The sequence below is a fragment of the Mirounga leonina genome, unplaced genomic scaffold (assembly GCF_011800145.1).
Source record: "Mirounga leonina isolate KUSES-001 unplaced genomic scaffold, KU_Mleo_1.0 Mir_200, whole genome shotgun sequence".
Taxonomy (NCBI): Eukaryota; Metazoa; Chordata; class Mammalia; order Carnivora; family Phocidae; genus Mirounga; species Mirounga leonina.
Genome location: NW_023270503.1, coordinates 6221916 through 6243318, shown reverse-complemented (window position 1 = coordinate 6243318; position 21403 = coordinate 6221916). Strand labels below are relative to the sequence as shown.

Genomic DNA, 21403 nt, shown 5'->3' with positions numbered 1-21403 from the left:
TTTCAGACCCAGCCAGGGACCCGAAGAGGCTCGAGGAAAACTCTTTCCTCCCCTACACATTTCACCAAGATTATTTTACTTTTAGTTTAGAGAGTCTCTGGAAATAGAAAGGTCTTTCCCATGGACGGGCTGGGGGAGGGAGGAGAACCCAAGGCATCCTTAAAAGAAAGGAAATGGGCTTGAGGTTTCAAAAGATCAGGAAGAGTGGTGGGGAGGGGGAAGGTGAAAACAGAGCTGAGGCATGTGAAGAAATTAAACAACTCCCCACATCTTAGAGCAGATTGAATTTACATTTTACTTAAAAAAGGGGGGGGTGGAGTACATACACAGGGAGGAAGATGGGGTGGGGAACAACAGTGATCTGAGATGGAGTTCTACAATTTTCCCCTACAATGATCGGTTCTGACTGTTGGGCAGTATCTCTCCTGCTGGCATACAATATTAACAAGGTTGTAGACGAGGGAACTGCCAGAGTCTAGGCCCAGATGGAAAGGAGAGGAAGTTACCATATACAAATGTAAGTTTACAATACACAGCATTTTCTTTAAATGATGGGACGCAGTCGCAGGAAGAAGTTAACAATACTAACACGAGAATAATCAAATTTTTGTTATCCATGTACAGCAACTAACTGCTTTACAAAAAAGCAAAATAATACAATATATCATCACATGTATTTACAGTGTAGTAAATATACTTTTCTGTCAAATTTTACACAAACTATTTACAGGTGAATATACTGCTTTAAAAAAAATTGTGTGGCTGACATGAAGAGTGAATTTTTGTATAAGTCCATTGCATAACATTGAATAAGACATGCCTCATTATGCCTGGAAGGTTGGGAGGGGTGTAAAACAAAACAAGAAAACAAACAAAGGCCAAACAAACTGAAAAACCCTAAAACCCACTAAGTAGGAGGGAAGGCTGCCAGCTTCCATCCTGTGGGGGTGGCAGCTGACCGCTCAGGGTGGCGTCCTCAGAGCCGGGCTCAGGACCGGCACAGGGCTGGCATTCAGTAATGAACATGTTAGTTGAGTGGATGAAGGACAGAGCCTCACCACTTTTCCCCAAAGCCAGTGAACCGTATTCTCAGTGTTGGCAAACAAGGGCCCACCCCTGAGACTAGAGCAGTGATAAAACAGGTGGGTTATGTACAATGAAAACGTGATGAGTTTATGTTTGCCTCTTTAGAAAAATCAGGGGGAAACATCCACAAACCCCAAACAAATGACTTCTAATGTCCTGTATAGAACTTACATTGGATTACGCAAAATGGGAAACCTGCTCTGAACTTCAGATTTCTCGTGCAGATCATCGTATGAGGCCTAAGTGTTTCATTTCTCAGGGGAAGCATACTGGTGAGACTTAGCTCATGTTCACTTTAGTTACCTGGAAAGCTAGATTTTCCTCAAAAGTCGGAAGTTCTCTAAACAAGGTAAATTTTAAACCTTAGTAGGTTTTCAAATTTCCAGGATGTACTGGTCAAAAGTGTTTTTGCAGTTCAAAGAAGGCTCAATTTTGATTTGTGCAACGCTGATCATTTCATGAGGTACTTCAAGTGAATTCATTCCATTCATTACACTGGAGGGAAATAATGAATAAATTTAAGAAATAGCATACCTTGGAAAACTTGTTATGGAAACATCACTATTTTTTAACAGAAAACCTTTGGCAGTTTCTCTATTTTGATGGGAGAAGCAAAATAGCATAACAACCCCCACCAACATGCACCAAACCAACCAACAAAGAGGAAAAACATGGAACCACAATGATTAAAGGCTCACATCTGCCTTTTATTCCAGGATCCAAGAAGTTGCGACACCTTCCCAGAAGCACTGGGTTGCGGAAGAACCAAGACCTAACAGCAGCTTGGCATCGGGATATTAAGGATCTGTTTCTAAACTCAATTCTTGTCTCAGCGTCTTTAGAGTCCTAGCTGCTCTGTTACTATGAACATTCTACCCTAATGCAGCCTCTACAATAGTTAAAAACAAAAGTTTAGTTAATTGCACCTGTCTTCAATATTTTCCAACAATTCTACATCAAAATAACTATTAATACTAAAGTTTTTTCCTTTTATTTTGGCAAATGGTTCTTACTTTTCCCAGACTGTAAACCAATTAAAAAAATTAAATTCTTGTTATTTCTGAATATCAAAAGCAATTTTATTTACATTAACATATTACATTGTTACTGTGTGGATAAATGTGAAATGTGTTGTATTATTAAAATCAGAACACTTCAATGTACCATTATTTATTGATTTAGCTGTGGAATTTAATTTACTGAAATCCACTCATGAAACAGCACCACAGGAAGCACCCCCTCCCCGGGTGTCTTTTCCCCTCCCCAAGCCATTACATTGGAACATAGAAAGGGAACCTGGGAGTAGGGGGAGAATATCTTTTTGTAATAAATATGGTTTAGATCTAAATTGGAACATCCAGATACTACTAATATGCTCACTGAAGTCAAACCATTCTGCATACTGCAGGTACCACAAAAAAACTGGATCTGCATTACTATGGAAATTCCAACACCATGATAATCCATACCGTTTCAGTATAGCAGCAACTCTTAAGGTCCCCTATTGTCATCCTAACGCAGGCTGACCAGTCCTTTCACAGTGATTAAATGCAATTCTATCAAATAGAACCCCAATGTTTGCTAAAGAGATTCCTGATTTTTTTGGAGGGGAGGGAGAAGATTACAAGACACTTAAAATACATGTTATCGAAGAAAGTTTTGATAATATACACCATACTCTGTGTTTCTGGTAAAATTATTAAACAAAATAAAAGCATCAGCTACTCTAAAAGTCACGTACCATTCCATTTTGCTACGGAGCTAATGCAAACATCTATGAAAATTACCTTCAAGGAACAATTTTCAACACTTTGTTCACTGATTACCCTGCTCAGAATTATTTAGCAAAGAAGAGAGGAGGGGGAAAACATATAATTACTATACTTAGTATAGTTTTGGCTTATAAAAACAAAAAACAACAACTTTTAGTATATTTAAAGATTAAAAGATAATTAACTGGAGAAAAAAATAAACTAGTTTGGATGACTGAGTTTGGATAAGGCCTCAGAACCCATCGCTTAATTCGGTAATGTTAAGATATACGTGGTTATGCTTATTTTCCTGTAATTATTGCTAATACTCAAGTATTAGTACTTCCTAAGAACTCATTACAAAATACTAAATCCCTCCACCCCCCAGAGTACCTTGCCTGTGGCTTTATGGTGTGAAGTCACTGAGGCTTGACCTCTACGGTTCCTTCAGTTTTGTAAGGTAAAAAAAAGTCCACAGCTAAAAGTCAGATTAAACATACTGGGGTTATAGTATTATTTCTCCCATAAACTTCTATCTTGAAAAGTGTGTAAATAAGACTAACACTTTACTTTGTATGATGAAGAAGGGGAAACAGAGAAGGCAGAGAGCTCTGTGCAAATGGCTTTCATAGCTGGTCAGTGGTAGCAGTATTCGAGAATTCATCCTCTCTCACAACTGGGATGTTCTCAGTGCAAGCGTCCTGACCTCCCACTTTCTTTGCAGTTGTTCTGAACACCTGCTTACACCAGACACACCAAAAGTAGAAGGAAAAAAAAGTTAAAGAAAAAGCAGCATTAAATTTAGGCAATGCTTCCAAGAGTTGATCATCTGGCAACATGGCAGACGTGGGTGGGCTCATTATAAACATGAAGTGCAGCATCACAGCACGGTGGTGGAGGGGTCACTAGTGACGAGCCCGTGTGAGTTAAGTCTGTTTGAAAAAGGAAAGAAAGAAAGCTTCACACGATCTTCTTAATGCTATTACGTTTGAAACTGCCAGCGCTTCTTTGCTTCTGCACTTGGCTTGCGGATCCATGGCGAGTTCGTCCACTGTTACAGTGCCCGGTGGTGGGGGAGAGTTCAACGTTCTCCTTGTCGATTCCTGGGGAGAAGCAGAGCAGCCCGTTACTCCCCCTCCTCTGGAGTTACGCCCCAGGCCTGAATCTCATGCTGCAGATGCGAGATACAACCTGGCGAATTGTTTTCCCGTATTTCAACAGTCAACTGCTAGGATGTTTACAAAGACCTTGCCACGCAGAAAACGTCACGTTTTGCTAAGCAAAACTTGCTATCACAGCAGAAAAATAGCGTGAGAAAAAAAACTGAGAAGTTGCAAAGGAAAGCTAGAGGCAGGCAGGTTTGAGCTGAATGAAGGCTAGCAGCCACCAGGGAAGACGAGGGCTCCTTCCTCCACATTATACCAGAAGCTTCCAGCAGAGGTCAGGTTCTAGCCACATATCCTTACTATACTCTCCAGTTGCAGAAGGTACTGAAATTTGTCATTTCAAAGAAATGAAGATACTTTATTTTTTTTTTAATCATAGTGCCTGTCCCAAAGGATCTCCAATATTTACTGAGAAAATAATATATGACAAAGGTTATATTGTAGAATCTTTGCTTTAACATTTTCAACTATGGCAAATCCCTTCATGTTCTGCACCTAAAAGAGATGTCATTCATTTCTTTCATGGAGAAAGACTTTAACCTCCAAAAATTGGGCCCTACCGTGAATTTTAGAAATAGTCCAAGCAGTAACCTCATAAAAATAACCAGAAGCAAAAAAAAAAAACAAAACACCAAAACAAGATACTTTTTGCCCATTCGATTAATAAAGATTGCAAATTAGATAAGTAACAGAAGAGTGGTTATCCCAGGGAAGCAGTGACTGGAAGGGGACAGGCAGGTGGTCTCTTGGGGTGCTGGTAATGTTCTCTTTCTTGATCTAGATGTTGGATTTTTAAGTGTTTACTTCTTAAAAGTTCACTAGGTTGTAAACTTGATCTGTATACTTTTCTGTTACACTTCAATAAAATTTACCAAAATAATTAGTGCTTATACCCACCTGTGGCATAACTTGGTGGGAGAGCAGAAAGCTGGAGAGCACTTTAGCAATTTATATCAAAACGTCAAGTACTGTTTGATATTTACTGATACAGAAAGATGACCATAATTTTGAAGGGAAAAAAAAATCTCACATACAGGAAAACATTTGCCAAATTTGTTACTTCTGGATGGTGTTAATTCAGGTAATTTTTACCTTATTCTTATCATATACCATTTGAATTTTAAAATAAACATGAAGTCTGAGAAAGGAAAAATACTCATTTTGGGACAAAGCACCATTTTAAGTCAAAAAGTATTTACATTATAGAAAATGGACATAGATCCACACATCTACTTATTGGCTCAAGAGCAGGAAATGGATTTGTGATGATCTTCTAGGAGCCACACATCATTTAGGTTCAGCCTTGCATTCAATTCAGAGTGTAAGGCATCTATCTAGAGACACGTGGCCACATTTCCATAGGCTCAAAAAGGTTTGCTGTCTAGAACTTATCAAAGGAACAGTGGGCATTTGTTAGTGCTTCTCTATGAAAAAGTGCACTGGGCTAGGGGCTGGATGTAGTTAAACAACGCCCACCACACCTCTTGAGGAGCCAAGCACAGTGGACCGGCATCTCAAATCTGTTCTATTTCAATCATGTGTGTGGAAAGATGAATGGAAGAAAGGATACCACAATGGTCACAGAACTTTTCTCTGGCTAACAGAACTCTGGATGATTTTTATTCTCTTCTGCCTATTTATTTGCATCTTCTCCAGAGTGATTTTTTAAGAAAAATAACAAAATTGAAAGGAGGCTGCTCATCACCTCCAGCGTGCCCTGAGCTCTGTGGTGCATGTAGCGCACGCTCTCTCCGTTGCCTTGCCTGAGTCTCCACAAGAGAAATTCGACCCATTTTTTCCTCATCTCCATTTCCTTCACGATGCATCCTGCTGCGTCCTGCCAGAGCTACTGTCTCCCCCTGTCTCTCCCTGCTTCTAGGTGGCACTTATATTTCTTACATTCTGCCTCTGCTGCTACAACTTGTGTATACATCTTATTTCCTATATGACAGTAAAAGCACCTAGAAAAGCAAAGATCATTTATTATTCATTTTTATTTTCTGGTAGGATCTAGTTGGTATCTTTTTCAGTAAATATTGGTTGAACTGAATGCTTCCATTTTTAAATGTGATCACTGTTGTAATTCAGAGCCTCAAAGCATGCAACAACCCCTGATCTCCAGGGTGTGGAAAAGAAAAAAAAATTTTTTTAGCTTCCTCCATCTGAAATTATCATGAACTTAGTGCATCTGACTTTCCATTTCCTTAAATCTGCATGTGGCCTACAAGTTCAAGTCCACAGTTCCACATGTGGGTTCTCTAAAAAGACAAGGGTTTGAAACAACTAGAAGACAGCCATCAGGAGGCTCCCAGTGTGGCCCACCACGAGGCGGGACTGTGGCTCTCTGCCAGCAATCTGCCACCCTGGGGCTTGTTCTTGTGTGCCCACCTGTGACATGGCCTTGCCACCATGAGACTCCACTCCCTCGGGGGAGAAAGCAGTCATTATGCTGCAAGGTGGCAATGCTTTCGTTTCAGGACAAGGGCCTGTTGCCCACTGATATTCTTAAGAATTAAAGTTACAGAAGTTGGGGTCACATAGATTAAGTCACTATGGTGAAGATTTCTTCAAAGAAATACTAAGGATATTCTATTTTCTGTTAAGCAAATAACCTTCAGACCTCTAAATAAAATTTTAAAAGCCTTATTTATTTCCTGTTAAATGTTAAGGATAGAAAGCAAGGTATAAAGTTTTACACATACGAGGACCTCTACTATGTAAAGAAAACACACCAGAAGAAGATGTACTAAAATGTTAATAAACAGTGATTATCTTAGAGCAGTGGGATCATGGGTGATTTTTTTCTTCTATTCTTCTGAATTTTCTAATTGTTTTCCTAATGAACACGTGTTTCTTTTGGTAAAAAATGTTAGAGTATCACTGACTTAGGCCCATCGCTTATAGCCAAAAGCTTCTATGCTATGTGAGAGGTTGATGTCCTACTTCCACTCTCAAATTAATTTTCATCTCAATTCTTGTTTTTGTATGTGTGTTTTCTTCCTATGCAGTGACCCAACTCTGTAAACCACACACAGGTAAATGTGGCATAACTGATTCCCAACATCACAGCAAAGCTGTTTTACTTTAAAGATCAAAGGAGAAGCTGACATAAACATCGTGGAGGGTCATTTTTAAGGAAAAAAATCCATTAAAAATGCATTATATTTATACCAAGGTACAGCATCTTGGAGAAGCCAAGTTGGTAAGAAGCAGCAATCATAGTGTCCAGTTCTGCCACTTCTGTTTCTAAGCATAATTAGCACGTTTGAGAACTTTGGCAGCAGTCCTTCTTTTTGCCCTCTTCGGTGAAATCTAGAAACCTCTCTAACACACTAGTGAAGGATCTGGTCTTAGCATTCCATAGGAAGAACTCTCAGATGGTCAGCCAGACTGCTCAAAGGCAGAGAGAATCCACCCTGCACTGGTAGGGGCTATAATTTAAATTAGGGAGCAGACCCTGGTGTTGCCTCTCTGAGGCTTTGTACTCTGGTCTCTCTTAGGACCCTAAGTACTGGCTCACCCTTCTGACTCTCAGTAGGCACAAAAGCAGAAAAACCCCATGAGGTGATGTAAACCCCGAGGCCACCACCTAAATGAAACAAAGGTAAAAACTTCTGTGGTCCTGATTTCCTAGTTTAAGTTCTCCCACAGAGGCTGTGGTCAAATGTGCAGCCAGTTACAAACATGCAGGACAGAAGAAGCTGAAATTCTCTACAGCGGTGCATTAATAAACATTATGCTTCAATGAACTGTGGTGGTTCCTGAGAAGATGAAATCCTAAATAAAAGGTGTTATTGGCCAGAATTTAGTAAATCAAGTGGGAAAAATGATTAGAGTGCATGATAGTTAATTGAAGTTGTATGTCTATCTCCTCTGCTCGAACATGAGTTCCTTGAAGGCAGGTATCAAAGTTTATTTATTTTGACAACTAGGGATAGATCCAGCCTGATGAATAATAAACCACTTCATTTTAAAAATTCACCTAATTTTTAAGCACCAAAATGCCTTTCCCAAACTGGAACCTAATACTTTCATGAAATAATAAAAGGATGGACTCTCTCTCACTTCTTCAGAAGCTGAAGAAAAATGGGTTAGGTGACTTGTGAGAAGTCACACAACAAAAATAAAAGACGAATAACTCAAATCTCACACCACCTGTACGGGAGCGCTGGTAGGTTACCTGACTCTGCATTGCTTAGTTGATTGCAACTATACTATGGCAAACCTGTCAGAAAAGTCCTAGGACATATATGAGAAGGGAAACCAGAGTGCTCATTTGTCACATACAATGATGCAAATGCGTCAGAAGACCCAGGTTGGAGTCTTAGTGGGATCAGACCCTAATTTGGTTTTAGTTCCTAATCTGTCAATTAAGGATAAGAGTAGATGTGCCTATTTCAAAGGGTTGTTAGAGCATTCAGATAAGATAATCCATGTGAAGACCTTCTGCACATAGGTAAAATAATTACTACACAAATCAAGATGCTCCTAATACCTGAAATAAAAAAGACCAAGTGACGTACTAAAAGGAGTATTAGAACAAATGCACAGGACTTGAATTTCACACTAGAATGTGTACCTAAGCTAATGTGAACAAGCACAAAATATAATAAATCTTAGAAGAAAAGGTAACTATAGCTTATTCTTATGGTACAATAAATACCTTCATGGAGACATGTTAATTATGTGCTTAGAAATATTTGTATTTTAAGCTAGATATACAAAACTGTAGCTATAAGAATTAACAAAACTTTTAATGTACTTTCATCAGTTGCCAATACTTCTTTTTGTATTTGGTCTAATCTTTTTGTATAATAGTCACAGAAGAGTAAAAGAAGACAAGGCAGCTTTTATAAATTAGATAGAAGTGTATCGCATTTTTTTCTTCTTAGTCCTTAGAGCTAACTAAAGACCATATTCCTTTTTTTAAACATAGGTGATAGAGTACATAGCCAGCTTTAATTTCTAAGGAAATACTGGGATTGGATTTATATTGTGGGAAAACAAGTATTTCCTAAGCTAAAATTCTTCCTCAAAGCACATATCCTGCTTTCTCTATTAACTCTCTCTGGGGTTTCCTGTTCGCCGGCTTGTGTGTGCCCGAGGCTGGGACTGCATGTTCAGTGTTCACGGGGGAGTGGAAGCAGCTCATTCACGGACCCAGAATGCACGGCGCTACAGGGCCAGTGAGCTCCAGACCTTAAAGCGGTGGTTTTACAAGTGCCTCAGGTACTAAGCCAAACTGTGCTGACAGGGATCAGTGAATGAAGTCTCATGCCATGTGCCTAGGATGAGCGTGGGGTAAAGCGGCATTTCGTGCAGAGATGACGGAAGGAAAGAGTACCTTGATGAGGGAACAGCTGCATGAAAACTGCTGACTTAGAGCAAGGCAGAGAAGCTTGACAGACACAGGATGGAAGGAAAAACAAAAGTGAGTGATGTCCACAAGATTTTTTAAAAGGGTGAAATATGAGTAGATATTGGATAATTATTAAGTTCCCTGGTTTTCAGAAGAAATTTGTTTTGAATTCTTGAACTCTGACCATTAATTTCCTAAATATTATACTCTAAACAAATGTTAGAACTTACAATTTTATAGATAGATATTTTTACCACCTTCTTTAGAATTAAGAATTTTAAGTCAAGAATTAAACTAAAAAATGAAATGAAACATTAAGAAATTACACCAAGCAATTGGCTCAGTTTAAAATTATTTTTTTCCCTGGGTAGCTCAGTCATTAAGTGTCTGCCTTCGGCTGGGGTCATGATCCCAGAGTCCTGGGATCAAGCCCCGCATCGAGCTCCCTGCTCAGCGAGAAGCCTGCTTCTTCCACTCCCCCTGCTTGTGTTCCCTCTCTCGCTGTCTCTGTCAAAAAATAAATAAAATCTTTAAAAAAAAATTATTTTTCTCCCTTAAATACAGGGTAATAATAACACAGAAAAAGATGGAAAAAAATTAATACCAAATAAAGGTCTGGGGATACCATATGCAGTTCCCCAAAACATTAAAATTGTTTCAGAGATTTTAAGTAGGCTCAAAAGAGAGGCCTTTAAGTGTCTTCTAAGAGGGAGACATTTGAAACCTGGTGAACGTATCAGGAGTGTTACTAAGAGCTCAGTAGAAACGGTTTTGACGCACTGTGCACATAGCTGTCAGCACTCCTAGCTCATCCACCCAGCTTCCCAGGGGAAAGGTCTACGTTTAAGAAGCAAAGTGACTGAATAACTGACAGGCTTGGATACAGTCCCAAAATAAAGTGGAAGAGGTGAACTATAAAAAAACAAAACAAAACAAACCCCTCAAATGAACAGGTTTTTGCTCTAAAAAATTCATCCTCCAACACTAACAGTAAAATAAGCTGATCAAAGGGGGAAGATTTTTTTTTCCCTAGTAAAAAACATTTAAAATAGATCACATAGTTGGTTCTGTTCAAAAAATTGTAACACACACCTCACATTTTCTTGAGGTCAAAAATATGTTATAAAAGTTTTGTCGTAACTTTATTGTCTTCCAAACAAATGTCCCTCTGATCCATCAGAATATTCTGTAGTACGAAGTACAACATAACAAGCCCCACAAAGGAGGTCATAGTTGTCTGTGTACCCTCTGACCCTGAAATCCATCTGCGGGCAGGTATCATGTGCTACTCGCTCCCTGCTTCCCTAGGTCTAAAAGAGTTCCTGGCATATAGTAAACAATGAATCTCTGTAGGATAAATAACTGGAATTCTGGTTATTTTCTACAGAGCACAGTAGTATTATTTTTGCACTTAAATCAAAGACCTTGCATACACGTAGAATTTGTTAGAAGGAAGTAAAAACTTTAGCTCAAAACCCAATACTGAGATCCACAGGCAAAAACTGTCAAGTCTTTGGTGACCAGGGTCTCTCTCATCTTTAAGTGTCCCAGATTACCTAATGTACACATACAAAATGGGTGGTTCAAATGTTTATTGAATTAAATTACAGTATGAAAAACATTAGGAGACCTTGGCAGAGTATAAATTAAAATTTAATACATTTCCATTTCACTATTTAATTTCCTAATGAGTACTAAGTCCATATAATTCCAACTGGATTTCTTTTTCTAGTATATTTGCTCTTTAACATGTAGAGGATGCAGGGAGACTGCATGTGAGGTTATAAAGCATTCAGAATGATGGCTTTAAAAAGGCTTCCTTGCTCATTACCTAAGAGGACCACTCATGGCTTGGCCTTAAGCAAAAGAGAGCGCCATAACACACAGTATTTTTAAGTGGATAGCCTGGTTTTTCTAGCTCTAATCCTGGTTCTTCCATTCATGTCCAGCTCAGCTACCCTGGACCTAACAGGGGACTACAAAATCAATTCGGAATATTCTTATATGTCAGAGAGTAAATTTTATGGATTCTCTACAGGGTTCTCTTAGTGACATTTGGGAAAATCTGAAGAGGCAGAGTTTTATGTTCATTTGGCTAAAAGGTTAATATAATTTTACATGCACTGAACTCCACTGACAGCCCCACTGATGCCAAGTTCAATTTCAACTAGGGAGAGAGTCAGAAGATAGTCATCTACACATTTTAAAATACAGATTTAGAAAACAATCCTCCTTGTGCTAAGGGGATAGACAAGTGAGCTAGGATAATTTGTCAAGAAGAATGCATTTTCAGAGACAATTGCTTTATGTAAATAAGTGACCAACACTTCCTCAAAAGCTGGTGGCTGATGAATTACCCCCCAAAAATAAAGTACTACATTATTTAAGTAAGGTTTAATGCTTGGGAGTGGGAGGGAGTTCATGAATCTCTTTCTTATCTAGCTGATTTGACAGCACAGAATGCTGGTTGGTGACCAAAAAGAAAATACAGCTTAGTGGCTGATCCTAAGTACCAAAGACCTAGTAAGCAGAGTCTTGCATTGACAAGGAAAGTCTGCAGCAGAGCTGTGCTCTATGCAGATCAGTGACTTTTGCTTTTTGACATAGGGCAACAGAGCTTTCACCTGCTTAAAGCTCGGGAGACTGGGCACAGAATGTTGAGTAATCTGACGGCAAGCCACATTTGTGCTCCACTTCAGGGAGTGACATGAAATTTTTCCTTCTTTCTTTCTTTCTTTTTTTTTTTTAAAGATTTTATTTATTTATTTGAGAGAGAGAGAAAGTGAGCGAGAGAGAGCACAAGTGGGGGTGGGGTGTGGGAAGAGCCAGAGGGAGAAGCAGGCTTCCCACTGAGCAGGGAGCCTGACGCAGGGCTCAATCCCAGGACCCTGGGATCAAGACCTGAGCCAAAGGGAGATGCTTAACCAACTGAGGCACCCAGGTGCCCCTGAAATTTCCTTAAATACTTCTGCTTGGGGTTGGGGGGGTACATGGGTGGCTCAGTTTGTTGGGCAGGCATCTTACTCCTCGTTTTGGCTCGGGTCTAGGTCTCGAGGTCATAGGACAGAGGCCCTGCGTCGGGCTCCGCACTCAGCTCGGGGTCTGCTTTCTCACTCCCTCTACTTCTGCCCCTGCCCCATGCTTGTGTGCTTTCTAAATAAATATCTTTAAAAATAAATAAGCAATAAGTAAATAAATAAATACTTCTGCATGGGACTTGGCTGATGGGAGTGGAGACAGGGTCCTATTTTGATTTTTATACAGCCAAACAGCAAAGTTGAAATGCTAGGCTGAGTTGAGAATCTGAATAAGATTCATCACTTCTTTCCGCCCTTTGATATCAGCAAACTCAGCTTCATAAAGAACTGAGGAGCTAGGAATATAAGATTACATGTAGCTAAAGATAAAAAGCAGTATACCTAATTACAAATGAAGTATTAACTCTAAAGAGGTATTCTATAATAGCAAATGGCAAAAGCACAGTAATTAGATACATAGATAAATCAGGATCCTTTCATAGAGATAAGCCCACAATTTAGAGATACAAATGGGTTTGTTTCATATGAGAGTGAAGTCACTATTGAAAAGATAAACCCTTTTTCCAAAAACATGTAGTAAAATAACCTGGCAAACCGAGGACACACAATTTGCAATTCAGAACCAGGAAATGCTGAGCACCATGATTCTACTTAATTAATTCTACTGCTTTTAAAGCTTCAGTTTCCTCTGAGAATAGTCAAAGGCTTCCAGGCTGTGGTCGTCTATTCAAGCAGCCATCTGAAGAACTACTAGAAGTGACCCAATTGGTTTAAAACTGTAACCAAAACCACATAGACTATTTTCTGATTTTTAGAAACAATTCTAAATTAGAGGTCGCAGGATATGACTCTTTTTTTAAACAATCAACACAGGATATAAGCAAGTAATCAACTAGCAAGGGGACCCGTACTGCTACCTTTGTTTTCAACCTGGTTATTTTATGGTCTCCGTCAGTGGGCAAAGATGGGCAGAAATCTCCCTAACAATTAGTCTGGGTATTAAAAAAAAAAAGTTAATATAAAAACAAATAATCAGGGCGCCTGGGTGGCTCAGTTGGTTAAGCGACTGCCTTCGGCTCAGGTCATGATGCTGGACTCCCAGGATCGAGTCCCGCATCAAGTCCCGCATCCGGCTCCCTGCTCGGCAGGGAGTCTGCTTCTCCCTCTGACCCTCCCCCCTCTCATGCTCTCTCTCTCTCTCATTCTCTCTTTCAAATAAATAAATAAAATCTTAAAAAACAAAAAACAAAAAACAATCATTTTGACAGGTTTAACACCACTTTAGTCGCCCAAGAGGCAAAAGTTTGATTAAAATAACCAAGCTTTTAAAAACAAGAGGGCAAATATAGACAGAGTCTATGAATTTTCTAATTGTCCCTAACATCATAAAGAACAAGTAATGCAGAAAACAGAGAGCTCTGTGGAAAAAAGGAGTGGTAGACTTAGGGTAAGGCAGATGGAAGTAATGAGACAGCAATGCATAAACAAATAAATCAAAGAAACAGGGACACAAAGGAAGGGAAGAAAGCTGATGGACAGATCACAGATATGGAAGGCGATGACTGTTGTAGAAAGAGCACTGGCCCCGGTTCTGGATAAGGACTGTGTGATAAAGCAACTACCTTAGCTCTCCTAAACCCCAGTTTCCCCATCACACTCAACACGGTGAGCCCAGAACTAAACGATCTCTACAGTCCTCCTTAGCTCCAAAATGCCAAGATTTGGAGGCGGGGAGGGCGGGGGAAAGAGTTCAGTGGCTGCAATATCTAGAAGAAAGTACATTTTAAGTTTTTCCTTGGCTTTAATGGTTGAAATGCTGATAATGGGGCAGGATCACAGGCATACCCTTGGGCAGTGCTTCTCACACTCTAGTGTGTGTAAGAATCACCTGGAGTGTTTATTAAAACAGACTGCTGGCTAGACCCCACTCTTGGAGTTTCTTATGCAGGAGGTCTGGGCTGGGGCTCTAGTATCTGCATTCTAGTGAGCTCCCAAATGATGCTGATGCTGGTCTGGGATCACAGTTGGAGAAACACTGTCCTAGGGAGTAAGTGACAGAGGGCAAATGAACATGGTTATATGCAGAAGAGACGCTGGCCAGATTTCTCTTATTTCTTGGAGGAAAAAAAGAATCTGACTAGGTGTGGTAAGGGGATTGATAAATAAATGCTGGACCAAACAATTTGTTTCCTCTGCTGACCAAAGCTTTGTTGTTGATGAAAGCTTAACAGATGAATATAGTTATTTTAATACAAGCATTTGTAATATGAATTGGGTATTATATTTGCCAAATTCTTCAGGCCTTCAAAACTATGTTTCAATATTCATGCAAAATTGGGATTATAAACCGGGGATTCTATTTATGTGTCTTGAACATCACAAAACAGTTGTAATACATTACTAGACTTTTAAAAAGAAAATCCATGTTAACACCTAAAACAGAACGATGTACAGTAACTATACATCGGTGCCTCATAAGTAAAATTTTCAGATAATGGAACTTTAAACACAAAACCTTTTTAAAATTTTTACCATTTTAGAAGGGTATCGTTCTGAATGGAAAACATGACCACAGGGAAGTTTTCCCTCACTACCCACTGTCATCACCACATACAATGGCATCAGCTCTGCAATGAATAACACCTCTAGGGTCAACCAGAGTTGTAGGAAACCATTCACTCTGACACTGAATGAGCCCAGAAGCCTACAGGTTGCCATTTCCGCCATCTTGTGTCTCTCAGCCCTACTCAGGCTATTAGCTATTATTTCTCAGTGTATCCACCTCTTAGTTGCATGTTGCATTGGCATACTTCTCCCATGTGGAGCTAAGAGTGACTCCGTGGTAAGGAATACGCTTGTATGCTTTAAGATGTTATTTACTTGAGATGACGTTTCTCTGGTTGTTGATTTTCCTAGATTTTCAGGTTGGTCTCTGGATGGTTGAGTTGTTGCTGGCAACAGGGACATGGGGTACTACCATAATTTGTGTATTTTTTGGATACAGTATGCTGTACCATAGACATAGAAGCCCTTAGGGCAAGGCTAGTGTATCTAGTAAGGGAATTCTAATTCTCTTACAGGGTAAGGTACCTTAGAGGCTGCTCTTCCTGCCCAAACTCTAAAAACTTATCAACCTTAGAACAGTATGTGAACACTCTAAACATTTCACTATCTTATGAGTAACTGTTTGAAAGTAGAAAGCTTTACAGAATAACAAAATTCAAGTCAGCCATAAGGTAAAGAAGAAATGTAAGATGAACCTCATGATAAAAAGGAGCAAAATTTACTATAACCTGATAACAAGGGAATTCCTGATGTTGGTATATTAATATTATTGCTCAAATTTATATAAAGATTACATTTACTAACCTGGGGAATGCTGGGAAGTTGCAAGTGAGGTCATGGAATTAGAAAGGTTAAGGTTAGCAGTAATACTAAGCTGGCTCTGCACTGCAGGAGGATAAGGAGAAGTGGGTGTCAGGAGGGACTCCTCACTGGTTTCTTCATCAATTCCAGGCAAATACGTGTCAATCAAGGCATCAAGAAACTTAACAATAAGCTCAGCATAGTCTGGGATTTGTGTTTGCTGTAATGGAAAATAGGAAATTATTTTAGCTCCATTCTTTTTTTCTGTAAATCCCCTTTGAAGCCAAAAAAGATTAACTCAATTTTTGTTTTGGGCTTAATTTACTGTTTTTCTTCTTTTGTACTAGAGAGCATTAAAAAAAGGGGTGGCATAGTATTTCTAGACTACCATGGGACTTAGAACTGGGAACTCTTCAGCTTACACCTAGAGCTTCCAGATGAACCTGCAATTACTGAAAGCCATGCAAAGGCAAAGACTGAATTAATCCTGAGACAATAAAACCATCAGCAATGATGTCAAGTCAATTTTCCAAAACAGAGAAAATGAGCAGAGGATCATCATACCAGCTGCCATTTAGATACTCAACCGACTGAGCCCAGCTGAGCACTGCGAAGGGCAGAGGGTTACTGGCAGTCAAACTACAAACCTTCCTGCAAGATATACATATTTCTAGGAATTCAGGCCCATTTTTTAAATGATAGCCTTTGCATATCAAGAGATGTTCAGTAATAACTGAACAAAATAAAAAACTAAATACCAAATTCTTAAAACTAGAATAAGATTTAGATAATTCACCTTGACTTAGCACCCCTGTATCTAAAACACTGCACTAGGAACTGTGCAGGGAAGAAACAGAAGTCCTGCCTTCAAGGAATCTCAATCCATCTGGAGGGACCATACATAGAGAGAATAATTAAAAACACATTTATGTAGCACTATATCAACTAATGCCAATCAAAGAAAAAAAATGAACAAATAGGATATATTCCGGATAAAAATGAATCTAATCCAATAGGCTAGAAGGAAAAATGTTCTCATGAGGAAATTTTTTTTCATCATGTAATTTTTTTTTTTAAACTGAGATTTAATTGACATATAACATTATATTAGTTTTGGGTCATGAGGTAGATTTTAACCATAGGTCATGCTCCTTCCTAATTACAAGATACCTAAGTGTATGCATTACGATCATCGAACACACAAGTGACTGAGAGCAGAAAACTTTACAGAGGTTTATCACACCCTTTTGAAAAGTCAAGCATAAATTGAACTGAGTTTTTTTTGTAAAAACTGATACATAAACCTATTAAAGGTGCTGCCTCTTAGAATCTTGTGGTGGAAAACATTTTATAAAAATAACATGTGTTTATCGTGAATCATCATTCTGGTTTTCAGCATACTATGTGTTCTTAAAGCAGGCACACTAATATGAATAAAAACTTTCATTTTATCAATAGAGAAAAACAGATTTTTCTTACCTTTGAAAAGGGTCCTGCAAACCGCCACAAGCCATTAAAACCAAAACCTGCAACAAACCAAATGTTATTCTTATAATAAGCACAACACTCTTTTAATCTTAACAGAAATTAAGTAAGTTATATGGTTGATGACAAAAATTAAAACCTCACACACACTGAAAACACTTTTTCAGAATGAATGTCAGAGTAGACTAAAACTCATAAAACATACTCAGTACAAAACCATAACTAAATCTTAAGAAATTGTAAGCCGGTTACTTATTGAACACATAATGAAAAGAGTAAAAAATGGCATATGGAGAGAGAAGTATGAATAACCCCAATCCTTATAAGGAATTCTTTAGTTGGTGATTCTGTAACAGTGCACATGCTAGCAAGTTCATCAATCATCCTCCTCCCGAGACACTGATTTACTTTGTAGGTAAGATGTTTGGTACTGTGGTGGGGATTCTTCATGGTACACCACACTCTGCACGATTCCATGAATTGGATTTAACAAATTTGGATCTTGGCACAATGACAACAGGGTATTGATCTTAGAGTCCAACAAATTGTGCCTACACAAAAACAAACAAAAAGTAAACACAAGAACATTTTAAAGGAAAATTAAATGGAAAATATACACTGGAAAACATCATATATTCCCCAGTACAATGTGATAAAAATGAAGGGAGAGGAGTGTTTTTTCAAATTTTGTATAAATAAATGTATGAATTTATTTTTTTGGTCTGTCCTTTTTTTGTTGTTTTTATTTTTTAATTCTTATTTTTAAAAAATATTTATTTATTTACTGGGGGAGAGAGAGAGCATGTGTGAGACAGCACGCAGGGGGAGGAGCAGAGAGAGAGGGACAAGCAAAGAGCCTGACATGCAGAGCCTGAGATCATGACCTGAGCTGAAATCAAGAGTCCAGTGCTTAACCAACTGAGCCACCCAGGTGCCCTTTTGTTATTTTTAATCATCAAAAAAATATGGTAAAAACAAACAACTGGTACTGTCACATAGCCATTTTTAATTATATATGGTGACTGTTTGCTCAAGACAAGGCTGGCTTCTGTCACTTGGTATGTTTTAGGACCATTTCTTTCTGCTGACTGTTGGCATGTGCCCAGGCAGTTAAAACTAAATTTAATATCAATCAATGTTTAATAAATGCTGAATCAGATCGATTAAGGAAAGCAAAATTAGTGTGGAGGGGTGGAATATATGATCTAATTAAAAAGTAAGAGGAAACTAACTATGTCTAACCTGGTCGTGCTCTATTAATAGAAATAACCCAGAGCCAACTATGTAAAATTCTGAAATTCTAAAGTGAGATCAAACAAAAATAAGGAAATAATGATACCACATAGAAGGCCTAGATCAGGAATAGGAATTCCCAAGCTTCTTTGGGTTATTGAGATTTGAATAATTTGAGGGTAATATGATCTTAGCTCTTAAGAGAGAATAAAAATTCATCTCCTGTATCGAAAGTTTTTTGTTTTCACTCAGCTGTGGATAAATACAAAAGCTCTACCACAAAAGAAACCAAAACAGGTACATAAAGCGTCTAATGGTTTGCTCCTAAGTGAGGAAATGAACAATGCTCATCATGATGAAGCACTTAAGAAAATCAGCAAGAGGGGCGCCTGGTGGCTCAGTAGTCAGTTAAGCATCTGCCTTCACTCAGGTCATGATCTCAGGGTCCTGGGATCGAGCCCTGCATTGGGCTCGCTGCTCCATGGGGAGCCTCCCTGTCTCTCCCCCTGCTCGTGTTCCCTCTTCCTCTCTCAAATAAATAAATAAAATCTTAAAAAAAACCCAGAAAATTGACAAGATAAAAAAAATGTTTTCCCTAATAGGCCAAAACTAGTCTTAGCCCCCACTAAACCCACTGTCTCTAAGCTAAAACCTCTATCATACTGTCTCACATTCCCCTCCCCACAACCAGTGAACACTATTGGATGATACTTTTCCTAAGCTTTTATAAAACATACGACTTCAAGACAGATACAAAAGTTAAACACAAACAGGAGATACTTACACGACAGGAAAAACCTTGGGGAAAACAACACTGGCTTCTGCTAAGTACTCATAAAGAATTCGCTGATCAAACTCATCTGTGGTGTATTTTACCAGCGTAGCCTGCCAAAGGGCAAAAAAGTCAACAAAATACATTTTATTTTGTGGCTGAGTTGCTATATGTTCTGGTGAGAAGCAGAAGACAATCTTCCTTTCATGTTTTTAATGTTTAAGGGTCTCCTAAGAGTATACTGGAATACAAACCTGAGGGGAACCCCCCTCCCCCGCACCACTACCAAAAGGCAAAAACTTTACCAGAACAGTAAGAAGAAGTGCTTGGATCTTCGGATCAGTAAGTACTTCTTCATCCAAGAGAACATTTGATTCAGACACTGAAACTTTGCGTAAATGCGGGTGTTGTGATGAGGAAATCCTCTGAGTTTCTGCAGTAAGATATGGATTAAGACGATCAGCTGTATTAACCGAACATATACACTAAATACCACTTCACCTAACATATTTTAATGTTACTTCTAAAATTCAATAGCTTTTTAGTAGGCACTTAAAACAGCAACATAAACATACAGAATTAATAGTCACCTATACAAAAGTTCTAGCTGGCTGTTCACAATGCTGTATATCATATATATGATTACTTTTTATACAGGTTTCAGGATTACTTTCATTTTAAGGACTGTATAGCTTATCTTCTGAAAAAGCGCAAATGCGTCTACATTTCATCCTCAAGATTCTAAGAAATGGCTGGAAAGCAAATATGGCTCTCCCACCTTATTTTCAATGATCTAGATCAATTATTAACTCTGTTTCTCACCCATTTCATAATCAGTTTCTGCTACTCTCCTCATTTTGGGGGGTGTTGTGATCCCTGATTCCATTTCTTGCCTTTTAGGAGCCTTTGTGTCTGATATCAAGTGATCAAAACTTTTCCTTGTTCCTATAAACAAAAGTTACAGAATATGGCAGTTCATTAACCACAGTGTCTGTGAATAGGATTATACTAAAAAGAAAATGTTTGGACATCAAGTGTTTAAGTTTTCACTTAAGGACCCAAAGAAAGCTCAAATATATCCCTGGGGCAGAGTTTCTCTCCTTTGTTCTCCATTTTGTCAAGGAATTTTGGCCCCATGGCTTTGCATCTCAGGACAGGATGTATCTTACTGGTCCACTTTAGACTGAGATCACATTCATTACACTGGAGGTAAACCAAGCTCCATCATCAAGCACAATATTTGATGATGAACACGGGCGTATGCACTGTTCAGTAGCAAAGATCAACTATGTCTGAACAGCTTTTTTTCAATTTAAGAAATTCTGCTCGTGGCAAGAATTAGTCATTAACATATGAAAACTTTCCAAACTAGGCAAGATCAAAGTTTGATTTTAACTCTTCACTCTCTGAAAACAATATTTGTATGCCTAAAAGTACTAAATAATAGATCTCCTGAGAGATGCTTTAAAAATGGCAAGTAGTACAGTAGCACCTCCACTTGGCTTTGAGTCTCTAGCATATATCACTCTACGTGAAATCCCTTTCTCTATTTAAGGTACCGAAAATGGATTATTGGGACTTGTACTAAGTCTCGTCTGCTCTACACCTCACACATCACCCCAAACCTGATTTCTCTTCTCCATTCTCTCATTGTTCCTGCCTTAGTGGAGGTCCACACCCTCTCTTGTTTGGATGCTCTATCTCTTATACAGTCCCCTTGTCAAACATCTCTTCCAATTTCTCCATGCTGGAGCCAGAAAAACTTGCCTAAAAACAAAATTTGGTAATGTTCCTTCCCTACTTAACAATCCCTGCTGGAAAGACAGCTAAGCTCCTGAACATGGCATACAAAGTCTCCTGCAACCTACTTCCAATCCTTTGCTAGCCTCGTTTCCTATTCCTCACTTTTCTTTATTCATGCTCACCTTCCTTATCCTGCGTCTGTCAGGCAAGCATGTATTAAATCTTCAAGACCCAGTTCAAATATTACCACCTCTCTGCAGCTTTTCCTAATTTCCCCAGATTCTCAGGTTCCCCTCAGCAAGACATGCTACTTTAATGGCACTTATGGATACTGTTGTAATCAGCTGATTGTAAGTCTTAGCCACCACACTATGAGCTCTTCAGGGCAGAGACCATAATTTTTC

General features: G+C 38.8%; 1 protein-coding gene across 2 annotated transcripts in view; it reads right to left on the bottom strand.

The window, feature by feature from the left end:
* Positions 1 to 275: 275 nt before the first annotated feature.
* The window catches only part of NF1 (neurofibromin 1), a 289204-nt gene continuing 268076 nt past the window's right edge, over positions 276 to 21403 (bottom strand). For both annotated transcript variants that reach the window (XM_035027762.1, XM_035027763.1), the window contains 7 exons: positions 20079 to 20201; positions 19562 to 19689; positions 19269 to 19369; positions 17660 to 17802; positions 17246 to 17292; positions 15770 to 15986; positions 276 to 3940 (listed from right to left, as the gene is read on the bottom strand). In XM_035027762.1, coding sequence (XP_034883653.1) covers positions 3798 to 3940; positions 15770 to 15986; positions 17246 to 17292; positions 17660 to 17802; positions 19269 to 19369; positions 19562 to 19689; positions 20079 to 20201 — 902 coding nt within the window. In that variant the 3' untranslated portion in view covers positions 276 to 3797. The remainder of the gene's footprint in view (positions 3941 to 15769; positions 15987 to 17245; positions 17293 to 17659; positions 17803 to 19268; positions 19370 to 19561; positions 19690 to 20078; positions 20202 to 21403) is intronic.